At 40.0% G+C, this 26,928-nt stretch overlaps 1 protein-coding gene across 2 annotated transcripts in view; it reads right to left on the reverse strand.

Annotated features, from left to right (window-relative positions):
• LOC103185871 (A disintegrin and metalloproteinase with thrombospondin motifs 14) overlaps positions 1–22,039 on the reverse strand; it is a 73,773-nt gene extending 51,734 nt beyond the window's left edge. For both annotated transcript variants that reach the window (XM_042336890.1, XM_042336889.1), the window contains exons 1-3: positions 21,934–22,039; positions 20,948–21,333; positions 9,539–9,683 (exon numbers count right to left, since the gene is read on the reverse strand). In XM_042336890.1, the coding sequence (XP_042192824.1) occupies positions 9,539–9,683; positions 20,948–21,333; positions 21,934–22,015 (613 nt within the window). In that variant the 5' untranslated portion in view covers positions 22,016–22,039. The remainder of the gene's footprint in view (positions 1–9,538; positions 9,684–20,947; positions 21,334–21,933) is intronic.
• Between the last annotated feature and the right edge of the window lie 4,889 nt (positions 22,040–26,928).

Here is a 26,928-nt window from a genome sequence, read left to right on the forward strand (position 1 = left end):
TCTGAAAGTATTTTTGCAGGAATTTAGGTGCCAGTACAGTTTTCCTACAGCTGAATTAGGCCCCTATTCACAGGACCAGCTTCCGGGGAGCATCCTTCTTGGGCTTATTCCTCCCAAAGTTTAGCAATCAGTACTTTGTAAATCTGTCAACAAAGTGAAGTCACATGATTTCAGCATGCGAATAAAGTTAAACCAAATCCCCCATCCATTGATATTATTTTCTTTTTCAATATTTTTATAGCATATATTGTTGTGGTAATGAACAGTTGCTCTAGCCCTACAGAAATTGCACATATTTATCTATCATATTTTTAATATATCTTGAAATATTATATATTCCTTTATTTCTGATCACCTTGGTAACGTATCAGATTGTAAGGAAGCCAATTACACTTCTACATGTATAGATCCATAATACAAGTTAATATTTCATTCTCATTGATATTATGCTCCCAAAATAAAAATATATTTTCTTACTTACATCTCCAATGTTTTCGTTTTTCAGGTTATCTTCCAAATCTAATTCACATGTCAAATGGTTCATCAATATATTGCCATTCTCACTCCTACTGAAACTTTATAATAATAAGAATCCATGCATTTGAATTGACTGTATATTTTGTGGGTTAAACTCGGCAGCCTGCGTACATCAGTCCTGAATTGAGTAACCAAAGTATTCTAATTATTTTTTTGAAGGGATTATTACCCCTGGAAAGTGACCGACAGTTGTCTAACAACTGAGTTCCTACTTACTGCTAGGTTAAACAGAGGCTTGTGGAGTAAGAAATCTTGGCTAATGTTTCACCCTGCCTGGAAATCGAACCAGGGTCTTCACGCTTGTGAGGCGAATGCTTTAACAAATATGTACAGGACTCTGCTCCACTCTCAACATTGGCAGTTCCTGAAATGTTCAGTCACATGGAATGCTATTTGGTTTGTGTCTTGTGTTCGTTGATGTATTTATGCGGGTAATATCTGCTGAAAAGTTATTTCCTCCATGTGAATGTTGCACTTGTATTCATTATGAGAAATGTACTAATATAATGTAATGCAACCAAAAGTTGGTTGTCTGCACTGCAATGCTACACTGATGTGATTGTGCATGATGTCTCCAAATTTAGAAATATATATTGTTAAATTCTCCATTATATTGACTTTGGTCTGCAGGGCTAGATGAAGGCTTCATCCAAGTGTGACTAATAACCTAGTGCACTAAAATACTCAGAATTTCCAGCACAACTATTAAATGTAATGAGAGCTCTAAGTCTGCATTACAGCTACGCACACAGATAATTGAACTAAATTGATGTATTTAGTCCACAACTGTAAAGATTTACTGTCATGCTGAACCTATAATCAGAATTTGCAAACCAGGATTAAACCTGCCCTGGCTACTATTTATTGCATAACTGTAAATCAGCGTATGAGTTATGAGACACTGGGATATTGCCTCTATTGTCACTAAAATCTTAGTTAAGGAATATCTACACTGCTAACAAATTTCTCCAGAAAGGTGGAAAAACGCCAGCATGTTGTGTGAACTACAACTCAAGAAAAAGGAGTAAAAGTAACTTATTTATCTTATTATGCCATTATTTCTTAGCTTCCTCTATCTAAATGTACAACAAGTTAATATTAGCTATTTTACAGAAATGTACAAACAACAACTTCAAATACAACTCGCATTTATATAGTGCCCCTAGGGTAGCATCCCAGAGCACTTCAAAATACAAATAATCTATTTGTCCATGGGTGATGGTAGAGAAAGTAAGCATCAATTTTGGGAAAAGTCTTGTGTGCGTGAATGTAGTTTTTATTTGAAATAATTTCTGTAAATGCAGTACGTAAAGCTGTAATACAAAAAGGAATTACATTTAATGTTAAAAGTAAAAGTTTGAAGTTTGTAGCAACAGCTTACAAGTTTATGTCAGTGAAATATTAAAAAAAATGTTGTGGCTTTGAAACTAATATACTGCAATTATGCATTATGGTTGCTACAGATTGAGGATGCTAACAAAAAATACTAAATTGAAACAGTCCTACTTTTGGTATTTAAACTCCAACAAAAACCTATCTGTAAATCTACTTATATTGCATTTAGGAATTAAAATCTTATAATCGTATCAAAATTTTTTTCTGATTTCAAATAAGAAAGATGTTCCATTTGTTTCAGTATGTTCAATAGAGCATTTGCCTGCAAGCGAGGGGACCCGGGACTAATTCCCAGACAGGGCAAAACCTTAGGCAAGTTTCTTTATTCCACATGCCTCTGTTTACCTAGCAGTAAGTAGAAACTCGGTTGTTAGTCGATTTGCATATCACTTTCTGGGGGTAAAAATCCCTCCAAAAAAATGAGTCACTCAATCTACAACTGTTTGTGGGACATTGCTGTACGCAATTGGCAGCTGCGTTTCGCCCACAAAATGCACAGTCAATTCACTTTACAATATATTCTAGGAAGCACTTTGAGATTTCTCAATGACGTGATAAGGCGCTATATCAAATGCAAGGATTATTATTATTGATCACTAACATTAATGTGTTCTTAAGATCAATGAAGAATTATCAGAACAATGAACAAAACTATTTAATGACCAGTCAGTTAAACCAGTCAGTCAGACCTAGGTTAGCTACTAACATAGTAGGTTTGTGGAGTATCCTGACTGCCTAGAATTAACAGTCCGAGTTTTATAACCAGATGGGCATGGGTTTGACTCCCACAGCTTCCTAACACTTACATGTACATGCCACAGTTATGATTAGTCTCAATGCTTCTTGGCAGGGTTGCTTTGGTTCAGTGCCTTGTAACAGCAGCAGTATGCCACCAAGGGGGATAGTGGGGAACATAGCTATTGAAATTACAGAGTAATGCTTGTGAAATAGAAAACGGTCCATCCAACTGGCATATATGTGTCCTTATTTAGGAAGATGGAACAATAATAATAATAATAACTCTTGCATTTGATATAGCGCTTTTCACGTCTTCTAGAGGTCTCAAAGCGCTTCACAGAATAGACTGTAAAGTGAATTGACCGTATATTTGTGGGCGAAATGTTAATGCTAATTTAAAGAGAAATTATGCGTGAATAAAATCAGGTAGTTTAAATAACTGGATGTGATGCATATTCTTGGTGAAAATAAATAATTAGGCAAATGCAATGTAGATTGTGCCCTGCGTTAGCTCACTATATAACCCTGGAACCTGGGTTTGAATCTAATCCAGTAAAAAGTCACCTTTGTCTGATGGCAATGAGGACCCTTTGCAAAATGACTTTCGGAAATCTTAACCCAGCCTCCAGTGGGTGTGGGTCCCACAGCACAAAACTGGCATTCAGAAAGACCACAATGATGTTTGGTGTGGGAAGCCACCAGTGGATGTGGGATCCCTCAGGTGGATTGACCCACCACAATCCACTGGGGGGTGGGTCAGTATCCCAAGGACACCGATTTAAAATAGTTGTTAAAAGAAATAGAAGGGAGGTGAGGAGCAATTTTTTCAGACAGCGAGTTGTTCAGATCTGGAATGCATTGCCTGAAAGGCTGTGGAAGCTGATTCAATAACAACTTTTAAAAGAGCAGATAATTATTTGGGGACGACAAGTTTGCAGGGCTATGGTGAGAGAGTGGGATTGATTTGGATAGCTCTTCTCAAAGAGCTGGCACAGACACGATAGGCTGAATGGCCTCCTTCTGTGTGGTATAATTATATGATTCTATGATTCTATGAATAGAAAATCCCATGCTGTGGCAGTAGAGGTAGCAATTAAACCACACTATTGGGTTATACCCAACATGGGAATACTTGATATTGACAATGGGTGCCCAAAATACAAAGCATTTAAATTTCAGCTTTAAGATCCCTCACTTTTGAGGAGAAAAAAAGCCTAATAGTTTTTGCGGCAGTGGACCTCTGCTTGAAAATTCAAGTAGCAGGGGTCAAAGTGGCTGAAGGCTACACGATGGTGTAGCAGAATGGGAGGGACAGGAAAAAGATCCAGCCCAGAACAGGCATACAAGAGTTGAATAAGATTGCAGAGATATGATGGTGCAAGGCTGTGGAGATCTTTGAAGGTCATAGCGACCATACGATTATAGAAAGTTACAGCACAGAAATAAGGCATTTGGCCTAAAATTCTATGCTGCTGTTTTTTTTCATGTGAGAAACCTAATCTGCTCCCACTCTCCTGCTGGTTCTCTCATTATTTCCTTTAATATTCCTCCTTTTCAAGCATCTATCTAACAGTGGTATGTGTCAAAGAATTTCACATTCCAGCCATCCCGATTAGAACCATCTATTGCCCAGTCCAGATAATTCCTCCCATAAAGTGAATGAAGAAAAGTTAAGCTAAAAATAATAAGAGAAATGAAAATGGAGGAAAGGAAATAAACAAAAATAAAATTATTTTCCAATATAAGTAATTTTTCTGAAGTCCTGTAGCATATTGGTTACAGTACTCGCCTCGCAAGCGAAAGGACCTTGGTTCAATTCCTAGGTCGGGTGAAACCTTAGGCAAGTTTCCTTACTCCCCATGCTTCTGTTTAACTAGCAGTAAGTATGATTCTAGTTGTTAGTCGATTGACGGATCGCTTTTCCGGGGGTAATAATCCCTTAAAACATATATAATAATTTGGTAATTCATTCCACGACTGTTTGTGGGACACTGCTGTGCGCAATTGGCTGCCGTGTTTCGCCCACAAAATATACAGTCATTTCACTTTACTGTATCTTCTATGAAGTGCTTTGGGACATCTCGAAATGTGATAGGGCGCTATATCAAATGCAAGGTTTATGATTATTATTATTAATCTTAAAACTATTCTCAAATCAGTTCACATAAAGTCTTGGGAATGTTTTAAGATGAGTTATAATTCCAATGATGTTTACTGTTTACAATAATGGATGTTCAGGGTGAATTATAGGCATGTGTGTGGTCCAAAATTGGATTCAGGCCAGTACATACACAATCCCAAAGTCAATGAGGGACTCCATACATTCCTGTAATTCACTCTGACCATCTGTTTCTATTTTTCTTGCCTTCCTTCACAAACACTGCCTTGCAACATATCGGGGGAGTTGTCTACATAGATGAGCAGGTCATTGGTAATGAAGAACAGTTGGGCCTTGAAACTATACATGGACTGCAATGGATGTCCGACAATCCAAAGTGAAAAATGAAAGTATTGAATGTCTTATGATGAGAATATGCACATGTGCAAAAATGAAGCAACTTCATTTAACATGAATATGGTGCAAGATTTACAAGATGAAAAGCCATCTTAGTGCAATTAGTACAATACATGCTTTCTGGTCAGATAATTCTACATTAAAATACATGGGTGATATGGAACTTTGCATCTGCCTGCTTCACTTGGATGACATTATCTGTTTGCTCATCTGAATCATCTCGGCTTTCAGGAAACCACTAAACCATACCAATAATGGTCATGGAGAATTTTGTTTTATTATTAACAATCCTCTAGATAAAATTGATCATTCATTTCATGGGTTTTTGTGGGACATTATTATGTGCAAATAAGCCTACGGTGGCTGCCTATGTATACACGCTTTACAGAAAGCTTTGTAAAATCTAAAGTAGTTGAACGAAATGGCCTGTTTCTCTCTGTGTAATTCTAATGAGACATTTTTGGCGCTATATCAAACGCAAGAATTTTTTAAAAATCCTGTTCCAGCTGTCGATATCCTCTAGACAAAGAAAGTATCTATGATTAAATTGCCCTTCACAACCCTGAACCTGTAACCTTTGTTTCTACTTTCCCAGTATATCTGAAAATATTATTGTGGTTTATTTTTTCTATTCCTTTTATCATCTTATATATTTCTAAGGTCCTCTTTGAAATATTTCTTTTCAATGCTAAAAATCTGATTAATATAGAATTCATAGCATCCACAACAGATGGGTCTTCCTACAAATCTTTAATTAAATATGTTATTATGATAGCAGTACGACACAATTTTTCAATAGCATCCTCCATCCTCATAGTATATCTTTCTTAAAACTAGAAACCATAGTAAGTTTGCAGCACAAGAAGGCATCCATTTGGCCTCACTCATAATAATTCTTGCATTTGACATAGCACCTGATCATATCGTTGAGACATATCACAGTGCGTCAGAAAATATTGTAAAATGAGTCAATTGTGTATTTTGTGGATGAAACGCGGCAGCCAATTACTAATTGTCCTACAAACAGTCGTGGATCGAGTGACCAAATGTAGTTGCAATCTTTGGGCTCTGTTATCCAAAGACGCTGCCCACTGTATCGCATTCAGAGGCTGCCTCCTCTCCTTTGTTCTATCTTGAGGGCTTCAGAAGCTCTCTGACATTGGATCAATCTGAACTGTGTGCAGTACTCCAGATGAAGCCCAAGCAGAACACTGTACAGCTTGAGCATGACTTCTGGGAATCTGAACTCAGCTGATTTGGCAATGTAGCCCACCATACCAACCACTTTGTTTACTGCTGTCTCACCCTATGCGGGTACGAGGATGGAATTGCAGTACTCCTACTCTGGTGGAATGAACTTACAGATGATTTTTGTGCACTGGATGTTATGCAGTGCTGAACTGGACCATACTTTATGGAATGTATGGAAAATGAGACATCTGAAAGCCAATCAACGCATGATTTCAGCAGGACTGCTAAGCACGTACACTAATTAAACTGTTCATATTACTGGAGTCCTAGCAACAGGGAAAGGGGCAGCATCTAAACTAAATCGAGCTATGCCATAAGTCTTTTACACCACATCAAAATTACTGCAGTTTATCACGTCATCTTGTGTGCGTTACTACATCGTTACACAGAGCCTCTCACAATGATCATGTCACCACCACATTCCCAGGAATGAGGCACAATACATCTAATACATCACTAAAAAAGTTTTATTAAAAATCCTTAGAAACCATAGAACATTGGCACATGAAACATTGATGAGCTTGCACATTGTAAGGCAGCTCTTCGATGAATGAGATGCATATAAAACCTTCCTGGTTTATTAAACAAAGCGCGAGGTGAATTGACATTCCAATTAAAAGAACAATCAAAGAAAAATAAACTACAGTTAATCATCAACTGAAAGCAAAAGGCTGTCCAGCAAACATTTCTGCCAGACAAGGGCTAGCTCACATTTTTGCGTGTTGCATACTGAAATGACATTAGAAGCTGGAAAATGATTCTGCCAATACGCAGCATCTTAAATATTTTGCAGTTTGGTAATACGCTAATACAAAAAATTAAGCAGTTTCTATTTAAGATAAATAATATAAGAGGAGTGGCTATTATGCCATAGCAAAGTCTACTTCAATTAACTCCAGTGGAAGTCCATTGAGTAGACAGTTTGAGGCTGCATGTCATAAAACTTCCTTCCAAGATGATACAACAGCAGGAGGCAAGGCATAATAATGTGTTCAGAATGTTTTGCAGAGATTCAACAATACATTTTCCAGTTATCTTCAGAAGTCTTGTGTCTCTTCATCCATCAGAATACAAGTTGAGATAGTTCTTCGCTCTAGCTCATACACTGGAGTAACCTCGGCGTCCAGATTTACAGAATCCTGGAAGAGGATACTGTTGTCAGATTCAATCTCTCTGCTCTCTTCTTCTTGGTATGTACTGTCAGGCAAAGGTACTTCTATCTGTTGGCTTCTACATCAGTCTTCCCCTCGGAGCCTTCACAGTTCCAAGATGTAGTGTCTCATCGTAGATAGTTTAATAGGCAAAGTGGTAGTTGAGGCTCCAAGGACTTCAGCCAGATGAATGATCTGTGCATTGCACGCACCCTACACATGAACTTTCATCTCTGCACAAAGTAGCTATACCTAGAATAATGATATATCCTGGAATGTCGACTTCCAGGCAAGGATATCATGCAGCAAACCATCAAGTTGTTTCAATCCCTTAGCAACATTTGGAAGAAAACTGAGAAATATCAAGAGATGAGTGGTCCATCGCTGCACAGCATGTTTTCAGATCTAGTTATTGTCTTGAGCTGGTGACCCTGTGCGTTAGTAACTCTCATTATGACGGCACAAAAGTTATACCCTCAAAACATGATTGTCAAGAGAAATTCACTGCAATTAAACCACTTGATTTGAAGGGAACTACTGTTCTCAAAAGTTGGTTGTCATAAAATTCATGATCAGACATGGTCAAGATTACAGACCATTTTGTGAGTCAAGGGAGTTTTAGGTCTCTGTTATCTCTGCCTGGAAATGGAAATTCTCAACAGGTTCAGAGGCCTCTCCTCCATGAAGCAGATACAACTACCAACGTTCCAAACCTAGTGTGTAATAGTGATAATGTTTTGAATTTCATAGTCATAAGCCATTTTAATGTTAGGAGATAAAAAGAAGTGCAGTAAATTACGCAACCCATTAATATTTCCATCTAGAATTGATATAGATGAGGTCCTATAACTTTATGTGGTGATTAAGCACACTGTTTAATATAGAATTCATAGAACGCACGATAGATAGGTCTTCATCACACTTTGATGGGATAAAGTACATAGTTCAGGACACATGTGCATACGACCGCCATTAAGGTGGAAAGCAAACAAGATGAACCTTAGTCTTTTTTTTTGTCTCGCATTTCTTATGTTTTTATAAGTGTGGGATGTATTTCCAAAGGGTGGGGGCAGAAAAGCTGAAGGCTTGACGCTGAAACTATCCAGAACAGTGGATTGTGATCAAGCAAGATGAAAAACATTTACCAAGGTACAATAGAATATAAATTTACATTTATCTAGCACCATTCATGTGAGGAGGACGTCCCAAGACGCTGGTGGTAAGGTTTTGCCTTGGGATCACCACCAACCAGTTAAACAGTAGCAAATAATATATTTTTAGTGCAATATTATTAGGGCATTTGAAATGTACACTGTACAGAAACAAATGTAGTTGAAACAACAACTTGTAAGTCATGAAATATTAACACAACACATTCAGGAGCTTCCTTGAAGAACTCAAGATGTTATACAGAAATGTTCATGTTGAGATGAATAGGATGTGACAGCCTGTGCAGCAAGTTATTTTAGCAAACAGGTCATGCAATTACTATAACATGTACCTTAAATTGTCAATGTGTACTAACTTCCTTCATGTGCTTGTAACAGCTAACACATACCGTATATTGCATCATTGCAAAACAATAAGTTATTATGCCACAATGTCAGTGTTCTCAATAAAAAAAATTACCATATCAATACCATATTCACATCCACTACTGGATGGATAAAACTGACAAAGAAAGCATGAAAACAAACAAGAGTTAAGTAAACCAAATCAGTGGTTGGTAAAAGTACCATTAAAGATTTTAAGATGCAGGAACCTTTCTGGTGTTCCATTACAATATAAAGTATTATTGTTTGGTCAGCTGGGCTTCCTACATATGCGGAAACCTATCACCATACTTAGCAGTATCCAAACCAGGAACAGTATAAAAGACAACTGTGATATACATTTTTAAATCTTTCATGCATTAAACTGAAAGCCCCAGTCGCTATCTGTTTTTAATTACCTTCAATATGTTGACCTTTTACTTCTTGTTTGATAGATGACCTATGATATACCACATGAACTCGACCCTTCTCTTCCTCCAATTGCTGCCCTTTTTCCAATGGCTCTATGAAAAACTCACCACTGTTTATACGGATTAATCCAGCCTAAAAATACAGAAAGAGAAGTTATATAAAAATTTAGTCACTGTGCTTAAGTAAGAGCAACATTTCTGTATAAATTAACATACTTTATAATGCCAATAATCTTTACATTTGATATAGTGCATTATCACATCGTTGAGACATCTGAAAGCTCTTCAGAGAATATACTGTAAAATGAAATGACTGTATATTTTGCGCGCAACACTTTTCTTCTTTAAAAGATTATTATTGCCATTAGAAACCAACACCTTTGGAGGTTTTCTGTCTACTCCCTTCCCTGTGAATTGCGAGTTATCTCCTGCACTAAATAAGAGCACAACAGAATTAGTGAAACTGATAAGTTACTATTAAAACACACAGACCCTGACAATTGAAAAAGGTGATATTAAGCAAAAGGGTGAATTTCATACTGAAAAGTGAATTGATTCAATGTATATTCATCATTCGTTCTACTACAAGATTTGAAGAGGAACTTAGTGGGATAGACATTTGTGATCTCTGCACATCTTGGTGTGTTTGTGCAGCGTTTGGACTCTAACGGTAGGTGAACATTTACTTGTTACGATGGCAGAGAGGTACAGCAACAATAACTGATCGGAACACTATACCTGCACCTTAGACATTATATCAATAGTGCCTGTACTTTAACCCTAGCTGTTCACTGTAAACCACATAAAGCAGTATAAACAATTTGGGAGAGGAGAGAAAATAAAACGTCTCATGTTTGCATGGAAAAAAACAAGGTTTCGCAATGATGTAAGTGTAATTTTGTCCAATATCAGAATCAATTATCTCACGTCAGATATAGCATGCAATTTGAAAAGACCAACGCTCACTGTATACTGTTTATAAACTGAATTAACCCCAGATTCTGAAGAGTACTACTATTGCACCAGTCTCACATTTTTACTTCCCACACCAGACATCCTTAGGGCCTCCCTGAGTGACATTACTAATTAGTGCCGAACTATGGGCAGCTTTGTGCCATGGACTAATGCCCATTAGAATCTGGATTGAAACTGCTCAAGCTCATGTTACTTTCAACCCTCACAGCTGTCAGAGAGACGAGACTTTCATCCCGCGAGTCTGGGCTGGATTTGATCCCAGATCCTCGAGGTAAAAGGACAGTGTTCCAATATCTTGCTTTATGCAGTTCTTTCTCCAACAGCCTTTCCCCCTTTTGACCATATTCTAACAAAATATCAAATGCAAGGATTATTATAAATAATACTTTCCTGACTTCAGTCAAATAGTAGTACATTAATGCCTGTAAAAGATAGTGAGACATCAATTATCAAGTAACAAGCAATAATCGCACTTCTCCCAATAATTATCTCTTGCTATGAATTCAGCGCTGCAATTATATAAGGTTAAGTTGTGCTATTAATCATTCAGTGGGAACAGATAATTAGTTTCATACCAATTTATTTCACACAACTTTCACCCCAGGACAAAATCTTACAGGCTGATTTGGCTGAACGACAATTTCGGCTAATAATATTGTCGTGGAGTGTTTTACAAAATGAAGTTCGCCAAATGAAGTTCACCATTATCACCAAAACCAATTGATAATTTTAAATTGTCCAACTTTCTGATTTTTATCAAGGGTAATGCTAATCTGGAAATTTTATGGCAGCAATAATTTGTATATGAGAAAACAGATGTAAGAATCAGGAAATTTACTTATCAAGCGTTGCATCACTTATTAATAATAATCCTTGCATATAATGCCTTATCATGTCATTGAGACTCCTCAAAGCGCTTCACAGGATACTGTAAATTGTAGTAATGCTTCTGGAAACACTGATAACCCCCAACAACAACAACAAAATTACATTTGTATAACATCTTTCACGTCGGGAGGACGTCCCAAGGCGCTGGAACAGAGTTACGGACCCAAGCTGGGGGTCGGGATGGGGAGGGTGGAGGGCAGGGGGGATGTAGGGAGATCAATACCACGGTCGAAGAGGAGGGTCTTGAGGTGGGTCTTGAAGGTGGTGAGCGAGGGTGGGGGAGCGAGACGGAAGGACTGCGGGATGGAGTTCCTGAGGGTGGGTGCAGAGTGGCGGAAGGCCCGCCCGCTGATAGTGGGGCGAGCAAGGCGGGGGACGTGAAACAGACCAACCAACCTGCTCGTGAATTGACCCACAATAATTAGCACATCCCGCTCAACTTGAGACCAATGATTTCATTGAGCGAGCAGCGGTACCCCATTATGGCACAATATTTTGGGTGTGTAAAATTAGACACTTTGTTTTCACGAGCGTGTGGGGAAAAATTGATCAATGTCCATTGGGCTTTGCTGGAAGTGCAAGAGAAAGACAAACTTGGCTGGACTATAATGCCTCCTGCAGTTGAACAGCCTGCAGATCCAACTGTCAAGGCTCATAGGTAAATACTGGTTACTTTGACAGGTAATGAATGGATGGAGGGCAACTAAATAAAAGCACCAGAAAAGCCTTACACTTCAGTGAGTTATTCTTGTACAAATTAAATCATGTATTGTATAAATGAATTTGAGGCAGAGTTATTTTGTATCAGTAGTAAAGATCAGCATTCTGTGATACTTACATAGCCACAAAACAATATTTAGGCTTTCACTGGCTTCTGTAACATTTATTATACAGTGTTTTCCTACACAGTTTACTCACAAACATTGTGTCAGATACCAAAGCCACTTTTGTAACGGTTTCTTTGTATTTAGTAAAGTTGTAAACTTATTTTATACAGTTACAATTTAATGCATTTACTATACATCTATTTTGCAAAGATCTTAAAAATATTTTAAAGCAGATCTTAAAATATTTTCTACTCCCTCATCCAATCTCATATGGTTACACCCCACTCAGATACTGGTACTTTCAATTTTGATAGAGGTGTTTTGTGCACTATTGTCAAAAATATACACTATTGCATTTTATAAACATTGCAATAATCTAATATTGCAACGTAGTAATATTGTGGAGACTTGTAGCGTATTGGTTAGAGCATGATGCCAAGCCTGGGGCAGGTGACCCTAGTCACCGTCAAAGAGCAAATATCCAGAAAATCCATAGCACAATGTTTTTTTAACCAACTTTTTATTTTCGCAAATGTGTGCATCTCATGAATCGACCCAAAATCAAACTCCTTCTCATTAGTGAGCCTTGGCAAAGTTAAGGGATCTGCTCAGCATGTGAGAAAAGAAGGGGCCTTTAAAAAGCTGGTTTCCTGACAAACTCCAGTGAGATTCAAACTTCACTGCTTGGTTCTTTAGTGTTTACATACAGGAACAGCTAACCCATTTGTGCAAAACCAAAACACTGCTTTAAAGCAGCTTTATTCCTTTTTGTTGGCCAACATAAGCTGGTTGTAATCTATCAAAAATGTACTATATGGTACAAAGCAGCCTCTTACCATAACTCTGTTTTCCCTGAAAAATTATATTCTAATTTATTTACAGTCTGTTAGTGCACAACACTAGTGAAAGTTGTATCTGACATTTTTTTCTTTACCAGCAAACCAATACTTTGATTAACATTAACAATCCTGACTTCACACCCAGCCTAAGCTATTTTTTTTGAGGGGGGGAAGGATGCAAAACTAACTGAGTTCATGGAATCTCCTTTCTATTCCCTTCAAGCATACTGCTAAGTGGGTCAATCCACAAAAAAACATCATTAATGGTGTCGACAGAATTGCTGGTATCCCAACTGATCAGGGGCTAAATTGGGAAGAAGAAAAATGCTGAATAAATACCACAAAATTACGTTTGTACAGCGACTATCATGTCAAGAAGATGTTCCAAGTAAATTGGAAAAATTTGATTTTGTCACTACTGAAATATGAAATAAGTATCACAGTTGAGATAGGAAGATCATGTAGCTTTAAAGATGCTAAACTGCTTTCAATTTCCATCATTGTGCACTGTACTATTAAGACTAAAATTAAAAGAATGAATACAATATTTTTTGAACTATTTATACAACATATTAATGCAATTCCTTAAGCAGTAGTTGATTCCCAATTGATGGACATACCACCTCTCACCAAAACCTGGACTTCTAAGTAATGGTCTGAGGTTTTATGAGCAAACAAACAGCTAAACAACTTTGTGGTAAAATTATGTGTCTTGGAAGGGCACTGACATAGTCTGGACTGTAAAGATTTCACAGATTTATTTTATTAATAATAATAATCCTTGCATTTGATATAGTGCTTTTCACATCTTCTCGACGTCTCAAAGCGCTTCACAGAATAGACTGTAAAGTGAATTGACCGTATATTTTTGGGCGAAATATATTTTCGCCCAAATACTACTACTGTTATTGGTTTACATTGCACTCCGCCATATGCCGTGGCAAATAATACTGCCCTATTTCCCTTTAACCAAAACCTCTTAAACTGGCACTATCTTACTTGCATGGAAATTAACAGGTAAAATGTAAAGCAAGGAGTGCCTGCCTGAGGCTTTTAGGTTCATTGACTCCAACAACATAACAAATGGTTTTAATCAACCAATCACTGATTTCTAGATACTTATACTTAGTTCCAAACCCCTTCCTCTGATACTTTGTCAATAAATTGAATTTTGAAAATGAAATTAGAGTTATGCTTCAGAAAGAAAATGGAATAGAGCCAGAAAATGAATATTTAAACATTTAAATATAAAATATGTCTGCAAACATAATAATAAATAAGTTGTTTATCATAAAAAAAGCTTGTTTTGTAGCTGTAGGCCTTTTTGCATTAATGATTTTATGAGTTTCTTGTCTTCTGCTGCATTCGGCCAGGAGTTACTTTTGCGTTTCTTAGAAAACCAAATGAAAGAAATATGCCTTCTCCACCTTCAAAAGAGCTACTATGTTTGAGAGCCCTGAAGGGAGCAATATGCGGTGATGCATATCAACAGCAACTTCTGATTCTCCAGAGTCTGACCTCAAACCCTGGAAAAGGACTGCTTCTATGTCGAGGCTTGATTGGTTGAAAAGTGCAAAAGAAGTGGAAGAGAAGAAAATTTAGCATTTTTTCACGATCAAATAACAGTCTTTTGAATTTTATAGAAGTTCTACGCTTCCCCAAAAGAATCTTGTAGCTTAGTGGTTAACGCATTCCCCGACGCTGCAAAATCTTAGGCACATTTCCTTACTCCACACACCTAGCAGTAAGTAGGAACCCGGTTGTTAGTCAACTGGCTCAACCTACAACTGTTTGTGGGGCACTGTTAAGCAGGGTCTCCTTGGAGCTGAACTGGCGCCAAAGTGACATGCCTGGCAATGGAATTTCATAATCGAGTCAGCCCTCTGTGGTGGTCTTAGTGGTCCGGTTCCTGAGTCAGGCGAGTCTGCAGTATTCCAGGGCACAGCTGGTGACAGCACAGCCAGTCTCAATTACAGGACTTGGAAGGGCAGACCAGTCAATTTGGGCAGGGAGTCATCCAACTCAGCTCCTGTTAACCCTGCAAGCCAAAGACCCTGCAGGAAGAATTATGACTTGGCATCAACAAGAATGGGCTCACCTGTGATAAATCTTTTCGTCAAATAGCCTTCTGACACTCACTGTCTCACACATGAATAATTACCATTTGGAGGGGGAGGATGAACTGCACCCGCGTATACAAGAAACACATTCAGGAGAGGGCCAGAGGAGAAACATGGCAGAAAAAAGTGATATACACTTGAAACACATTAACACGCTTTTAAAACAAGTATCATCATAAAGAAATTTAAGCAATTGCAAAATTGCTGTCAGGTTTATACCACTCTTACATAAACACTTTGGCTGTACTTTTTGTTCTCCATGCTTTCATTATTCCATTCTGCCTAATGATGTATATTTATGAGAAAGCAAGGGGAAAAAAAGTGTTTTGCAGGATTATTTATGCCTAAAGTAATTCTATAAATTCCTAACTGAAAGCTCCCAAATGCTGTGAAACATCCATGTATGCCACCAGATATTTAAAGAATTTTTTTGGCAGTCAATAAATTTGGACATCTTTTCCTGTGTCGATAGTAATTGTTAAACATGCGACAACATCTGTACTGGATTATGCCTTGCAGTCCTTAAATTATCTTCCTGCACACCTCTGGCCTTGTTGAGAAAGCATTCTGGGCACAGTGTACTCTTGCTGGTGAATCTTCACATGCATTCAAGAAAATGTTACATTTGAGTGCAACCAATTATATTTTAGGAACGTAATTTTAAAAAATCACTCTGCAAATATTTTCTGCAACTCATCTGTCTTCATTCACCAAGCACCGTGAACCTATCACCCCCATCCTCACCTGGCTCCACTAGCTCCGCATCCCTCAGAGAATAGAGTTCAAAATCCTCGTCCTTTGCTTTCAAAGCCTTCTATAGCTTTGCTTCTCCGTACTTGCTAGTAGGGAACCTGCTAACTCCATTCAGACCTCTCCATTCCCTCCACTCAGCGGGCTCTGGCCTGCTCCATGTCTGCTGCCCAGCCTGCCTCACCATTGGCGGTCAGGCCTTCAGCCTTTCAGTCCACACGTTTTGGAAATCCATCCCACAGGTGCTTTGCCTCACCCACTCCCTTGCCTCCTTCAAGGCCTGTCTCAAGAACCTCCACTTTGATCGCACACCTCCCTGGCTCCAACCCCTTGCTCATCTTGGGATGTCCTTCCAATATGAAAGGCTCTATAAAAATGTAATTTGTTGTTGTCCTCCTTAATGCAGCATAATGATCAATTTAAATGCTTCAAATGCTGACGGGTACCTCCATTCTTCCATACAGTATGGCAGAAAAAGACTCAAACCCATGCCTAAAATGTCTTGGCACAGTAGATCTGGGCATCAATATACTGAGCCAACTCACTGATACTTAGTTCCCAATCTCAACATCAATATTAGCTTATGAGGACAGCTCCTAACCTATCATTAAAACACGGAGGCAGGCAAGGTTATATAAAACCAAAGAAGGACAAAATTCTTATTTTATCAAGTGGTACGACCTTAACAGCATGCAATAACCCACTCAAACATGCTCAAAATGCTACAGTGAGATACACTGGACGTCTTGTTTATCTGTCAAATAGTTACTGGCGAGCTACATTGAAAGATAAAAATAATGCAACAGAATTATTTGAGAATTTTTTGATTAAAATGTACGTGGAGTACAGCATATTTTCCCAAATTAGACAACTACTTTCTCTTGTGGAGTGATCTAATCGATCTAGATCGTGTCGCAATTTCATATTCTGAACATTAAAATTGATTTGGAATGCTTTGAAAAGCTTCGGACACAAAGTGAAGACACATTTTAAACGTTTAACAGCAGGTTTCATTTTAGAATTTATATAACTAAAAACCAACGCTAACCCAATCAAGCGTAATACTAAATATAATTCAATAGATTATATTCCAACTACAACTTCTCTCACTTTCTCTCTCTAACCACTATTAAATTCTACCATATGTAGACACTTTATTAACATCTATGCGTTGGTGTAAGAGACTGAAGTTAATGTGCGCATTTCATTCCAAACAGTAGTCTTTGTACGGAGTCAGAGATAAATATTTCCACTTATATATGTATCCACTTAGCTCCATAACTTTCTCAAAAAGGTACTAATGTCTAGCAACGAAAGTAAATAATATAGTGAATGTAATACTTAATCCATGCTAATGGGCTTTTTAAGATGGCAATTTGTCAAATTAGGGTCAGGGACAGTTCAAGTATAAGTCTCCTCAATGCTTTGGGCCATTAAATCTAAAGTTGGAAGTAAATAAAATTCAAATAGAATCTGAAAAACATAAAATAACTTGAACCACTTCTACTTTGGTGCAATGTACAGACAAGATAGATTCTGAAATGTTACATTACAAATTTAAAAGATACATTTGATTGTATCAGCACACATACTAACAACAACAAATTGCATTTATGTGGCGTCTCTCACGTCAGGAGGACGTCCCAATTGCTCGACAGTAAACAATTTGCACCCGATCTGGGGGGGTGTGGAGGGCAAGAGGAATGGAGTTGGGAAGATGACCAAAGGCACAGTCACAGAGGCAGGTCTTGAGATGTCCTTTGAAGGAGGCAAGGGAGGGGGTGAAGCAAAGGGCTAACAGATGGAGTTGCAGAGGATGGGACCAGAAAAGCTGAAGGCCCGACCTCCGATGGTGGAACGGGCAAAGTGGGGGACATGGAGCAGACCAATATCCATGAGCAGAGGGAACGGACAGGTTGGCAACCCTTTTAGATACGTTTCACAAGGATTTTCATACTACGTGCAGCACGGAAACAGGCCACTTGGGCCAACTAGTCCATGCCTGTGTTTATACTCCACAGGGGTCAGTTTGAATTCATTCTTCCAAATTAGAAAATCTATTGTCTTCTGATTAGAGAAACAGGCTATTGAATGAATTGAATTGAATGTCTCAGCCTTAATCATCGTATCCAGTTCTTGATTACCTTCTTTGGATAGAAATAATTCCCAGTATTTGGACCTAATTGCCCTTCACAACCCTGAATTTACGATCCTTGTTCTCCTGCTTTGGCATGCCTGAAAGTATTGATCCAGGTTTAACTTTCTCCATCCATTAAGTAACATATAAATATCTCAAGATCTCTCTGAAGAGGCTGAAGCACTCTATCTAATCATTTCATATCCCTCCATTTATTATCCTTCTAACACTGAGAATCAGCCTTTTTGCTGTCCTTGACACTCCTTGCGGGCTTGGACAGAGTTTACGTTGCTGAGATCAGAACAGGATTTACAGAAATGTGCTTGCATCAGTAGGAGGCAGAAGTCCAGCTGTCTTTTGACCATAAACAAAGTTGGCACACATCTTATATAATAATCATAATAACAATATTGTTGAGACGTCTCAAAGCGCTTCATAGAATATATTGTAAAGTGGATTGACTGTATGTTTGTGGCAAATAGAAATTACCTGAGTTACAAGACTACAATCTAATCAAGGGTTATACACTATTAGACATATACTATCAGATAATAAGAATCCTTGCATTTGACCCAGCGCATTGTCACGTCGTTGAGATGTCTCAAAGCTCTTCACAGAATACATTGTAAAGTGGAGTGACTGTATTTTGTGGGTGAAACGCGGCAGCCAATTGCACACAGTGATGCATGTTTAAGCAATATAAGCACATGACTAAAGTCTATAGTTTAGATTTCATCCTCATTGTCTATTTTCATAATAAATACTGCTTTGTTTGTGGATTTATTATTTTACTTTTAAGCGGATGGACACCAATCCTTTATACTAGATGGCATTACAAAAACGTTTATTCTGAGCTGTGATCTCAACACTACAACACGTGATCCCCATGAATTACTATCTTTGAAATGCCAGAAATAAAACTAGAAAATCGTAATTTGGATTTGGGTTCCAAAATTAATGCTTTCTCTCCTATTTTAAGAAGCAGAAAGCCCTGCTTCGTAACTAATTTACCAAATGACATAGGTTTGGGATTATGATTTCACGTGCTCCCTAACACAGCAGTAATAACACTTCTCCCTGAATCATAAAATATTCAGCAAGTGAAGTTGGCATTGATCATTTCCCTTGTGGATTCCTGGAGCACAGCGGTTAGAGCACTTGCCTCGCAAGTGAGAGGAGCCAGGTTGGATTCCCGGGCGGGGCAAAACCTTATGCAAGTTCCCTTACTCCACACCCCACTGTTTACCTAGCGGTAAGTAGGAACCTGGTTGTCGGTTGATTGGCGGATTACTTTCCGGGGGTAATAATCCCTCCAAAAAATACAGAAACAAAATTATTTTGTCACTCAATCCATGATTGTTTGCGGGGACACTGCTGTGCGCATTTGGCTGCCTTGTTTTGCCCCACAAAATCCCCAGTCAATCCACTTTACAGCGTATTCTGCGCGGAGGCTTTGAGACGTCTCGACGACGAGGTGATGATAAGGCATTTTACCAGATGCAAAGATTTAGCATTATTCACTTCAGTCCAGATAGCAAACGCGCCTGGAAAAGTGCCCACCTTGGCACTGTCGGGTATAAACAATTGCACAACCCTTCAACCATGTTTTGCGTACAGATCTCAATAATAATCGTAATGAGGTATATATATATATATATTTTAAAAAATCCAGGTATCGGTATTAAACGCATTAGGGGCCGTTGGCACCAAAATGCCCAACAGACAAGAATGCAACCAAGTGAAGCCAACGCATTGCGCAGTGCGCCTCCCAAACCGCATCGTGCCATTGCACGCAGTGGTCTCTTCAGCAATGCAACGCACAGGTTACAGCAAAGCTTTAACGCATATTGCGGTTGAAACGTCCATTCCATAAAAGGATCAACGTGGAATCATCCCAACTCCTCACCAATCAGAAATGCAGAGGCAAAGGCGCAAAAATTGAAACTTGCTGAAGGCTGAATTTATTAGGGCACAAGTTCTACACTGTCATTTCGTGGGAGGTTATTTTTTTTTGGTGTGGGTGGGGGGGGGTCTGTTTCTGCTTGTCATCAAAATCGTGACCACTGGCTTCCCATATTTTACTCCATGTTAAAACGAGGTCTCTTATCTGACTTTGGTTTAACCCCAGAAAGTCAACTGCAAGTCGACGTTTATACCCAACACAGTGATACACATGTGTGTGCAATGCACAGTTGCATACGTACAAACACACGTACACACACAGACACACACACACACACACACATATATACACCAAGATCTAACTTCTAAGCAAACTGGAAGCACACAGTGCCAACTTAGAGCGTTATTCGCAGAGCTTTCTAGTAAAGTCGTTTTTTTTCCCCCAAAAAAACGGTTCACTTGCTGTTTTTAAACCCGTTAAACAAATCACATTTTTATAAATATGTCTGTATATATATACACATATAAAAAGCAGATACATTCTGTCTTACTACTTGTCGTGCACTGAAACTTTAACCATATGCAATTTTATTTTCCCTCCCCCTTTGCCCCCCACCTCCTCCATCGTTGCAGTGCAGTGTACAGTAAATGCAGAGTTATGCTCAAGACGGTGTTATTATTATTTGCAGTGAACATTATTACTTGCAGTCGTTACGGTGGGTGGTTATTGCAGCGATAGACGACCCCCCCCCCCCCACCAGCCCCCCCATCCCCCCAGCCCCCCATCTCCCCCATCATTGCAGTGCAGTGTACAGTAAATGCAGAGTTATGCTCAGGACGGTGTTATTATTATTTGCAGTGAACATTATTACTTGCAGTCGTTACGGTGGGTGGTTATTGCAGCGATAGACGACCCCCCCCACCCCAATCCCCCCATCCCCCCCCTCCCACACACTCACCAGCCCATCGCAGTTGCTGATGGCCACACTGGCTCCGGGCATGTCTGTGATGTCCCCGGAAAACACGCAGTCTGCCCGGATCGGCTCGGCGAACAAGTCGTGGAAACCCTCCTGCCATTCCAGCGCAGCGCCGGGAGCCACCAGTCGGTCGTTGCGCTTCAAGCGTAAGTGCAGCTCTTTCCCGAACACCGTGAGGTTGAAGTACAGGTCTCGGGCTCCGGGGCCGTCCCGGGGCACTGCGCTCCTGACCACACGCCGCCCGGAGCGCAGCTCAGCATCAGCATCGCCTGCAGCCGACACCAGGTGCGAGACATAGCGACCCTGAGCATCGGTCGAGAACGGTACAATCAGTCCATAATCGCTAAACTCGCCAGAGAGCAGTGCATCTGCGTGTGCGTGAGTGGGTGGGTGGGTGGGTGGGGGGTGGGGGTGGAGTGGGGGGGGGGGGGAGAGAGAGAGATGGGGAGACAAAAAAAACACAAGACGCAAGTTGTGTATGTCCAACTGATTATCCTTTGATTGCAACTTTTTTTTGGGGGGGGTTCTAATTTGATGGGTATTTATTTTTCTCACCTCCCCCCCCTACTTCTCCCCCTCCTCCTCCTCTTCTTCTTCCAAGTTTTTTTTTCCAACCCGGGTTAAAGTCACAAATGTAACGCACTTGTTCCAACAATTTGGTGTTGGCAGCTGAATTTAACAAAAAATGCAACACTTTCCACCACCCCCCACCATCCTCCCTCCACCCCACACACACCCCAACCCCATTCACCCACCACCACCACCACCACCACCATCACCAAACAACTCCACACTCCCTTCCAAGTTTCGAGGCAACAATGCATTGACATGAGCTTTCGGAGAGAGAGAGAGAGAGAGAGAGAGAAAGTCTTCTAAAAAAAACTGCATTTAATCAGAATTATTACCTTTTAATCCACTTAAGACGAGAGCAAAGGCAACGTGCAACATAAAAAAAATACAGTACTCACCTTCTGTGTTTGCAGCTGGAAGTCTGGACTTCAGCAAAAGCAACGGAATAAAATAAGAAACTAATAAATAGTAATAGTCCATATCTGTTTTTTTTTCCCCCCCACCACCCAAAATAATAATAATAATACTAATACTCTTTGAATTGGCGAGACAGAGAGAGACAGACCGACACACACAGAGAGAGAGAGAGGGAGGGAGGGGGAGGGAGGGGAGAGAGAGAGGAGAGAGAAAAGAGGGAAAGGGAAAAATCAGCAAAGCTCCGTCTTTAGTGTCTTCCCAAAAAAAAAGAGGGAGAGAGAGAGAGAGAGAGAGGGAGAGGAGAGGAGAGGAGAGGAGGGGGAAAAAAAGGATAATCACAACAGTTCTGGGTTGCAAATGCTGTTTGAAGCAGTCGGTGGGGGGACTTGCAAGGTTTTGCTGGTTGCCTGGTTGAAAATGACAGATTTCTGGAGGTGGGTTTGGGGTGGGGGGGGAATTGGTTGTGTGTGTGCATACATATATATATATATATGTGTTGTATATGTGCATATATATATATGTATGTGTGTGTGTGTGTGCATATATATATGTGTGTGTGTGTGTGTGTGTGTGCATATATATATATATATGTGTGTGTGTGGGGGGGGGGGGGGGGGTTGGCCTGCGATGAACTGACTGTGAGCAGCGGCTTTGGGGCACCCGAACCCTTTTTGGCCAAATGCTCTTGTGGAGGTTGGAGCAACTCAGAGCCCCCCCTCCCCTCCCCCTCCCCCTCCCCTCCCCCCGGGCTCCCAGTGACGCCGCATGATTGACAGGTCGCGCGTCAAGTCTCAAGGTACTGCCCGCCCCCCGCGGCAGCCCGGGCGCCCCCTCCAACGCTGTCAGGCTTTGGGCGGGGTTTCACGCCCAATTGGAGGGGGTGGGCGGGTTTCACGCCCCAACTGCGCGGAGGGAGGGCGGGTTTCGCGCCTAATTGGGCGTTTTTTTGGGGGGGTTGGACTTCTTTCTCTGTCTGTGTTATGATATGTGTGTGTTATTACGTGTGTGTGTTATTAATATTGTGTGTGTTATTATTATTGTGTGTGTTATTATTATGTGTGTGTGTTATGTGTGTTATTATTATGTATGTGTGTTATGTGTGTTATTATTATGTGTGTGTGTGTTATTGTGTGTGTGTGTTATGTGTGTTATTATTATGTGTGTGTATGTTGTTATGTGTGTGTGTTATGTGTGTGTCATGATTATGTGTGTGTGTTATGTGTATTATTATTATGTGTGTATGTGTTATGTGTGTGTTATTATGTGTGTGTGTGTTATGTATGTGTGTGTGTCATTGTTGTGTGTGCGCGTGTGTATTATTATTGTATGTGTGTGTGTTATTGTGTGTGTGTTATTAATGTATGTGTGTGTTATTATTGTGTGTGTTATTAGTGTGTGTGTTATTATTGTGTGTGTGTGTGTTATTATTGTGTGTGTTCTTGTGTGTGTGTTATTATTGTGTGTGTTATTATTGTGTGTGTGTGTGTACTATTATTGTGTGCGTATGTGTGTTTTAAAGGAAAACCTTACCTAATTGCTGAAGGTATCAGGCACAGTTTTGGCACCAGTCGAGGCACGGGGAGACCCCCCCAGAGTGTCCGTTGCTGGTAACTGCTGGCAGAGGCTAAGCGGTTAAAACCCGCACATCACTTGCCATTGAGACCCCCGTCTGACGAGCTTTCCCGCTGCTTGTCCGGCTTGGACCACCCAACCATGGGGGGGTGGGCTTTGACTTGAAGGGTTTAACAGGAGCTGGGTGGGATGACTCCCCGCGCCCATTGGCAGGCGAGTCAACTTGGAGCCAGTTCAGCCCCAAGGAGACCCTCCTTAACCCACCCCACCCCACCCAGGAGGATAGGAGAGTGAGGGGGAGAAGAGGGGAGGAGAGAGGGTGGAGAGGTAAGGGGGTGGGGAGGGGGGTAAGGGGGAGGGAGGGTGAGGGAGAGGGGGGTTAAAGGGGAGAGGAGGGGGGAAGATGGGGGTGGGGGGCAAGATGGGGAGGGGGGTAAGATGGGGGATAAGAGGGGGGAGGAGTGATGAGGGGGATAAGAGGGGGGATAAGGGGGAGGGGCGATAAGGGGGAACGGTCCTTCAGATAAGACGTTAAACCAAGATCCCTTCTGCCTGTCCAGGCGGATGCCGCCACTCAAAAAGAGGAGGGAGTTTCTCTCTCCTGGCCAGTAATGCCCAGATAAAATTGTTCATTCACTTCACAGCTGTCCTTGGGGAATACTGCTGTGCGCAAATTGTTTGTCCTGCTCACCTACAAAACACACAGTTACTTCTCTTTATAAGTAAACTCCCTGTGAAGTATTCTGAGGCTTCCTGTTATAATAATAATAATAATAATAATAATAATAATAATAATCCTTGCATTTGATATAACGCTTTTCACGTCGGGAGGACGTCCCAAAGCGCTTCACAGAACACACTGTAAAATGAATTGACTGTATATTTGTGGGCGAACGCGGCAGCCAATTGCGCACAGCAATGTCCCACAAACAGTCGTAGATTGAAAATGACCAATTTAATTATCGTTTTTGGTTTTTTGGAGGGATTATTATTAGGCGTGTGGAGTAAGGAAACTTGCCCAAGGTTTCGCCCTGTGCCTGGAATTGAACTCAGGTCTCTCACTTGCAAAGCGAGTGCTCTAACCACTGAGCTACAGGACTCCACAAGCACTGTTAACACAAGCATAGACCCTCTAAAATAACCACAAAATACAATCACTCCACTTTACAGTAATTCTGGTGAAGCGCTTTGAGATGTCTCAATGACGTGATAAGACGCTATATCAAATACAAGGATTATTATATTTATTATCGCTGTTAATCTATGCTAAATTCATGGACTATAGTGAAGACATACATTTCTGCCACAGGGTATTTATTGGTTAGGGTTAGGGTGATTTAGTTGGACACATATGCTTTCATTATCCAAATGCTCAAATTAATTGGCTACTCACTGTTTATGAAATGTTGCTGGTGCAGACCAGCTGCAACATTTGCCTAAATAACAACATTTGATTTAATTTCTAGTCAAGTTTCTTCTGTAAACCCCTTTGAGATGTTTACTTTATGTGAAAGATGTTATATTAATACAAGCTACTGTTATTGTTTGTCCTTGTTTTTTGTTTGGTTTCTATTTTCTTTAGCTGCTACAATTGTTAAAAATTTAACAAGCGTTTTCTCACGCTTTTGCTGCTTGGGCTACATTTCCAGCAGTGGTTTGCTTTGCTACATTACCAACAGTAGTTGGCTTTGAGTCGTTTATGGTTTTCAGACGTTACTGCTGGAAATACTTTAGAACATTTGCATGTGCATCCACTTTTGTCCATTCAGGACCCTCAGGACATGTTTACTAGATAACTCTGTCTCAGCCTGTCTGTCGCATTACACTCTACTGTTTTCTTTTGATCTGTCTGAGTCTTCCTATTTTCTCCCCATCTCTCCTACTGCCTCATCATCACTTCCCATCTTTCACTTGACTTGTACTTTTCTCATAGCTTGCTTATATCTTGTTAACTGCTTCCTCGGTGTCTATCAGTTTCTCAGTTCAGAGTTTCTATCATTTTACCTTGTCTCTCCATCTCGGCTTGTCACTTCTCCAGCTGTGTTTCTTCGTTCCATATGCAGCTCTGCAATCTGAATATGGAGCTCTGTAGTCCGAATAATAATAATAATGTGGAGTCCCATAACAAGCGAGAAGACCCGCGTTCGATTCCCGAGTGGACGAAACCTTAGGCAAATTTCGCATCTGTTTACCTTCCACTAAGTAGGAACCCGGTTGTTAGTCAATTGAAGGATCACTTTCTGGGGGTAATATTCCTTCAAAAAAAAATTGGTTCACTCGATCTGAAACTGTTTGTGGGACACTGATGTGCACAATTGGCTGTTGCTTTTCTCCCACAAAATACATAGTCAATCCACTTGACAATATCAATATATATATTCTACAATATATACTCTGAAGCGCTTTGAGACATCTCAATGACTTGATAAAGCATTATATCGCTATATTATTTTTTATTATAAAAAAGACAACCTGCAGAAGAGTCTTGACAGGATATCAGAAGGCTGAGATTTATTAAACATTTTGGAAGTCTGAACTCTTGGCACTGACCCTTTCTCACACAATGAAAAAACTCTGCTATACTCGCTGCTCAAATCTCTACTGCAGGAAGTAATCAAACTATACTCTATTACAGCCACTACGGAAAAAGTCAAGGTTGTTTGAGGAGAAAAGCTTAGCAAACAAAGGTGGATGAATTTTCAAGTGTTGTGTACACAACATTTTAGGTATCGCACAGCCGTTTGTAGTTACTGTTATGTGACTGACTGCACACAAACCCCTTGCTTTGGATCGACATACGAACACGGCACAGACTTTACAAATTGATCCCATTTATTGCATATGGTGCACAGAAATGATCTGCGTGTTACAATAGGCACAATAACACACTTATTAAAACTGTGCTTTTTCTGGAACTGAGGTCAATTTGCTCCATAATCCGCATTCACATCTCAGCTTTATTCTGTGAAAGTCATCTTATGATGTGGTTATTCCAATTAGAAAATATAAAAGGTTGGTGAACAACAACATTTCATATGACAACAGTGTATTGCACACATGGCTATAAGAGTGGTTGTGCTATCCTTGAATTGGCTATTTTTACTTTACCAGTTTTCACAACTTAGCATCCCGTTTTTGTGCGCCTTATCTTCCAGAATCAGTAGGATATTCGATTGTGGATTAACATTGTGACTGAGTCCAACCCTCTCCACACCCAGTTAAAACATAACACTCACCTCCAGCAAGGATTACTGGACTGCATTTTTGGCTGATTTCTCCATTCCCTTCTTTCCCCAACAGTGGCGCTGAGGCTATTTATTGAAGCCAAACTGAGATGAACTGATTCATTATACACCAGAGATCGAAACTCAGACTTTCTTACTCTGAATGGCTCCACTACCCGT

Source organism: Callorhinchus milii, unplaced genomic scaffold (assembly GCF_018977255.1).
Source record: "Callorhinchus milii isolate IMCB2004 unplaced genomic scaffold, IMCB_Cmil_1.0 Scaffold7, whole genome shotgun sequence".
Taxonomy (NCBI): domain Eukaryota; kingdom Metazoa; phylum Chordata; class Chondrichthyes; order Chimaeriformes; family Callorhinchidae; genus Callorhinchus; species Callorhinchus milii.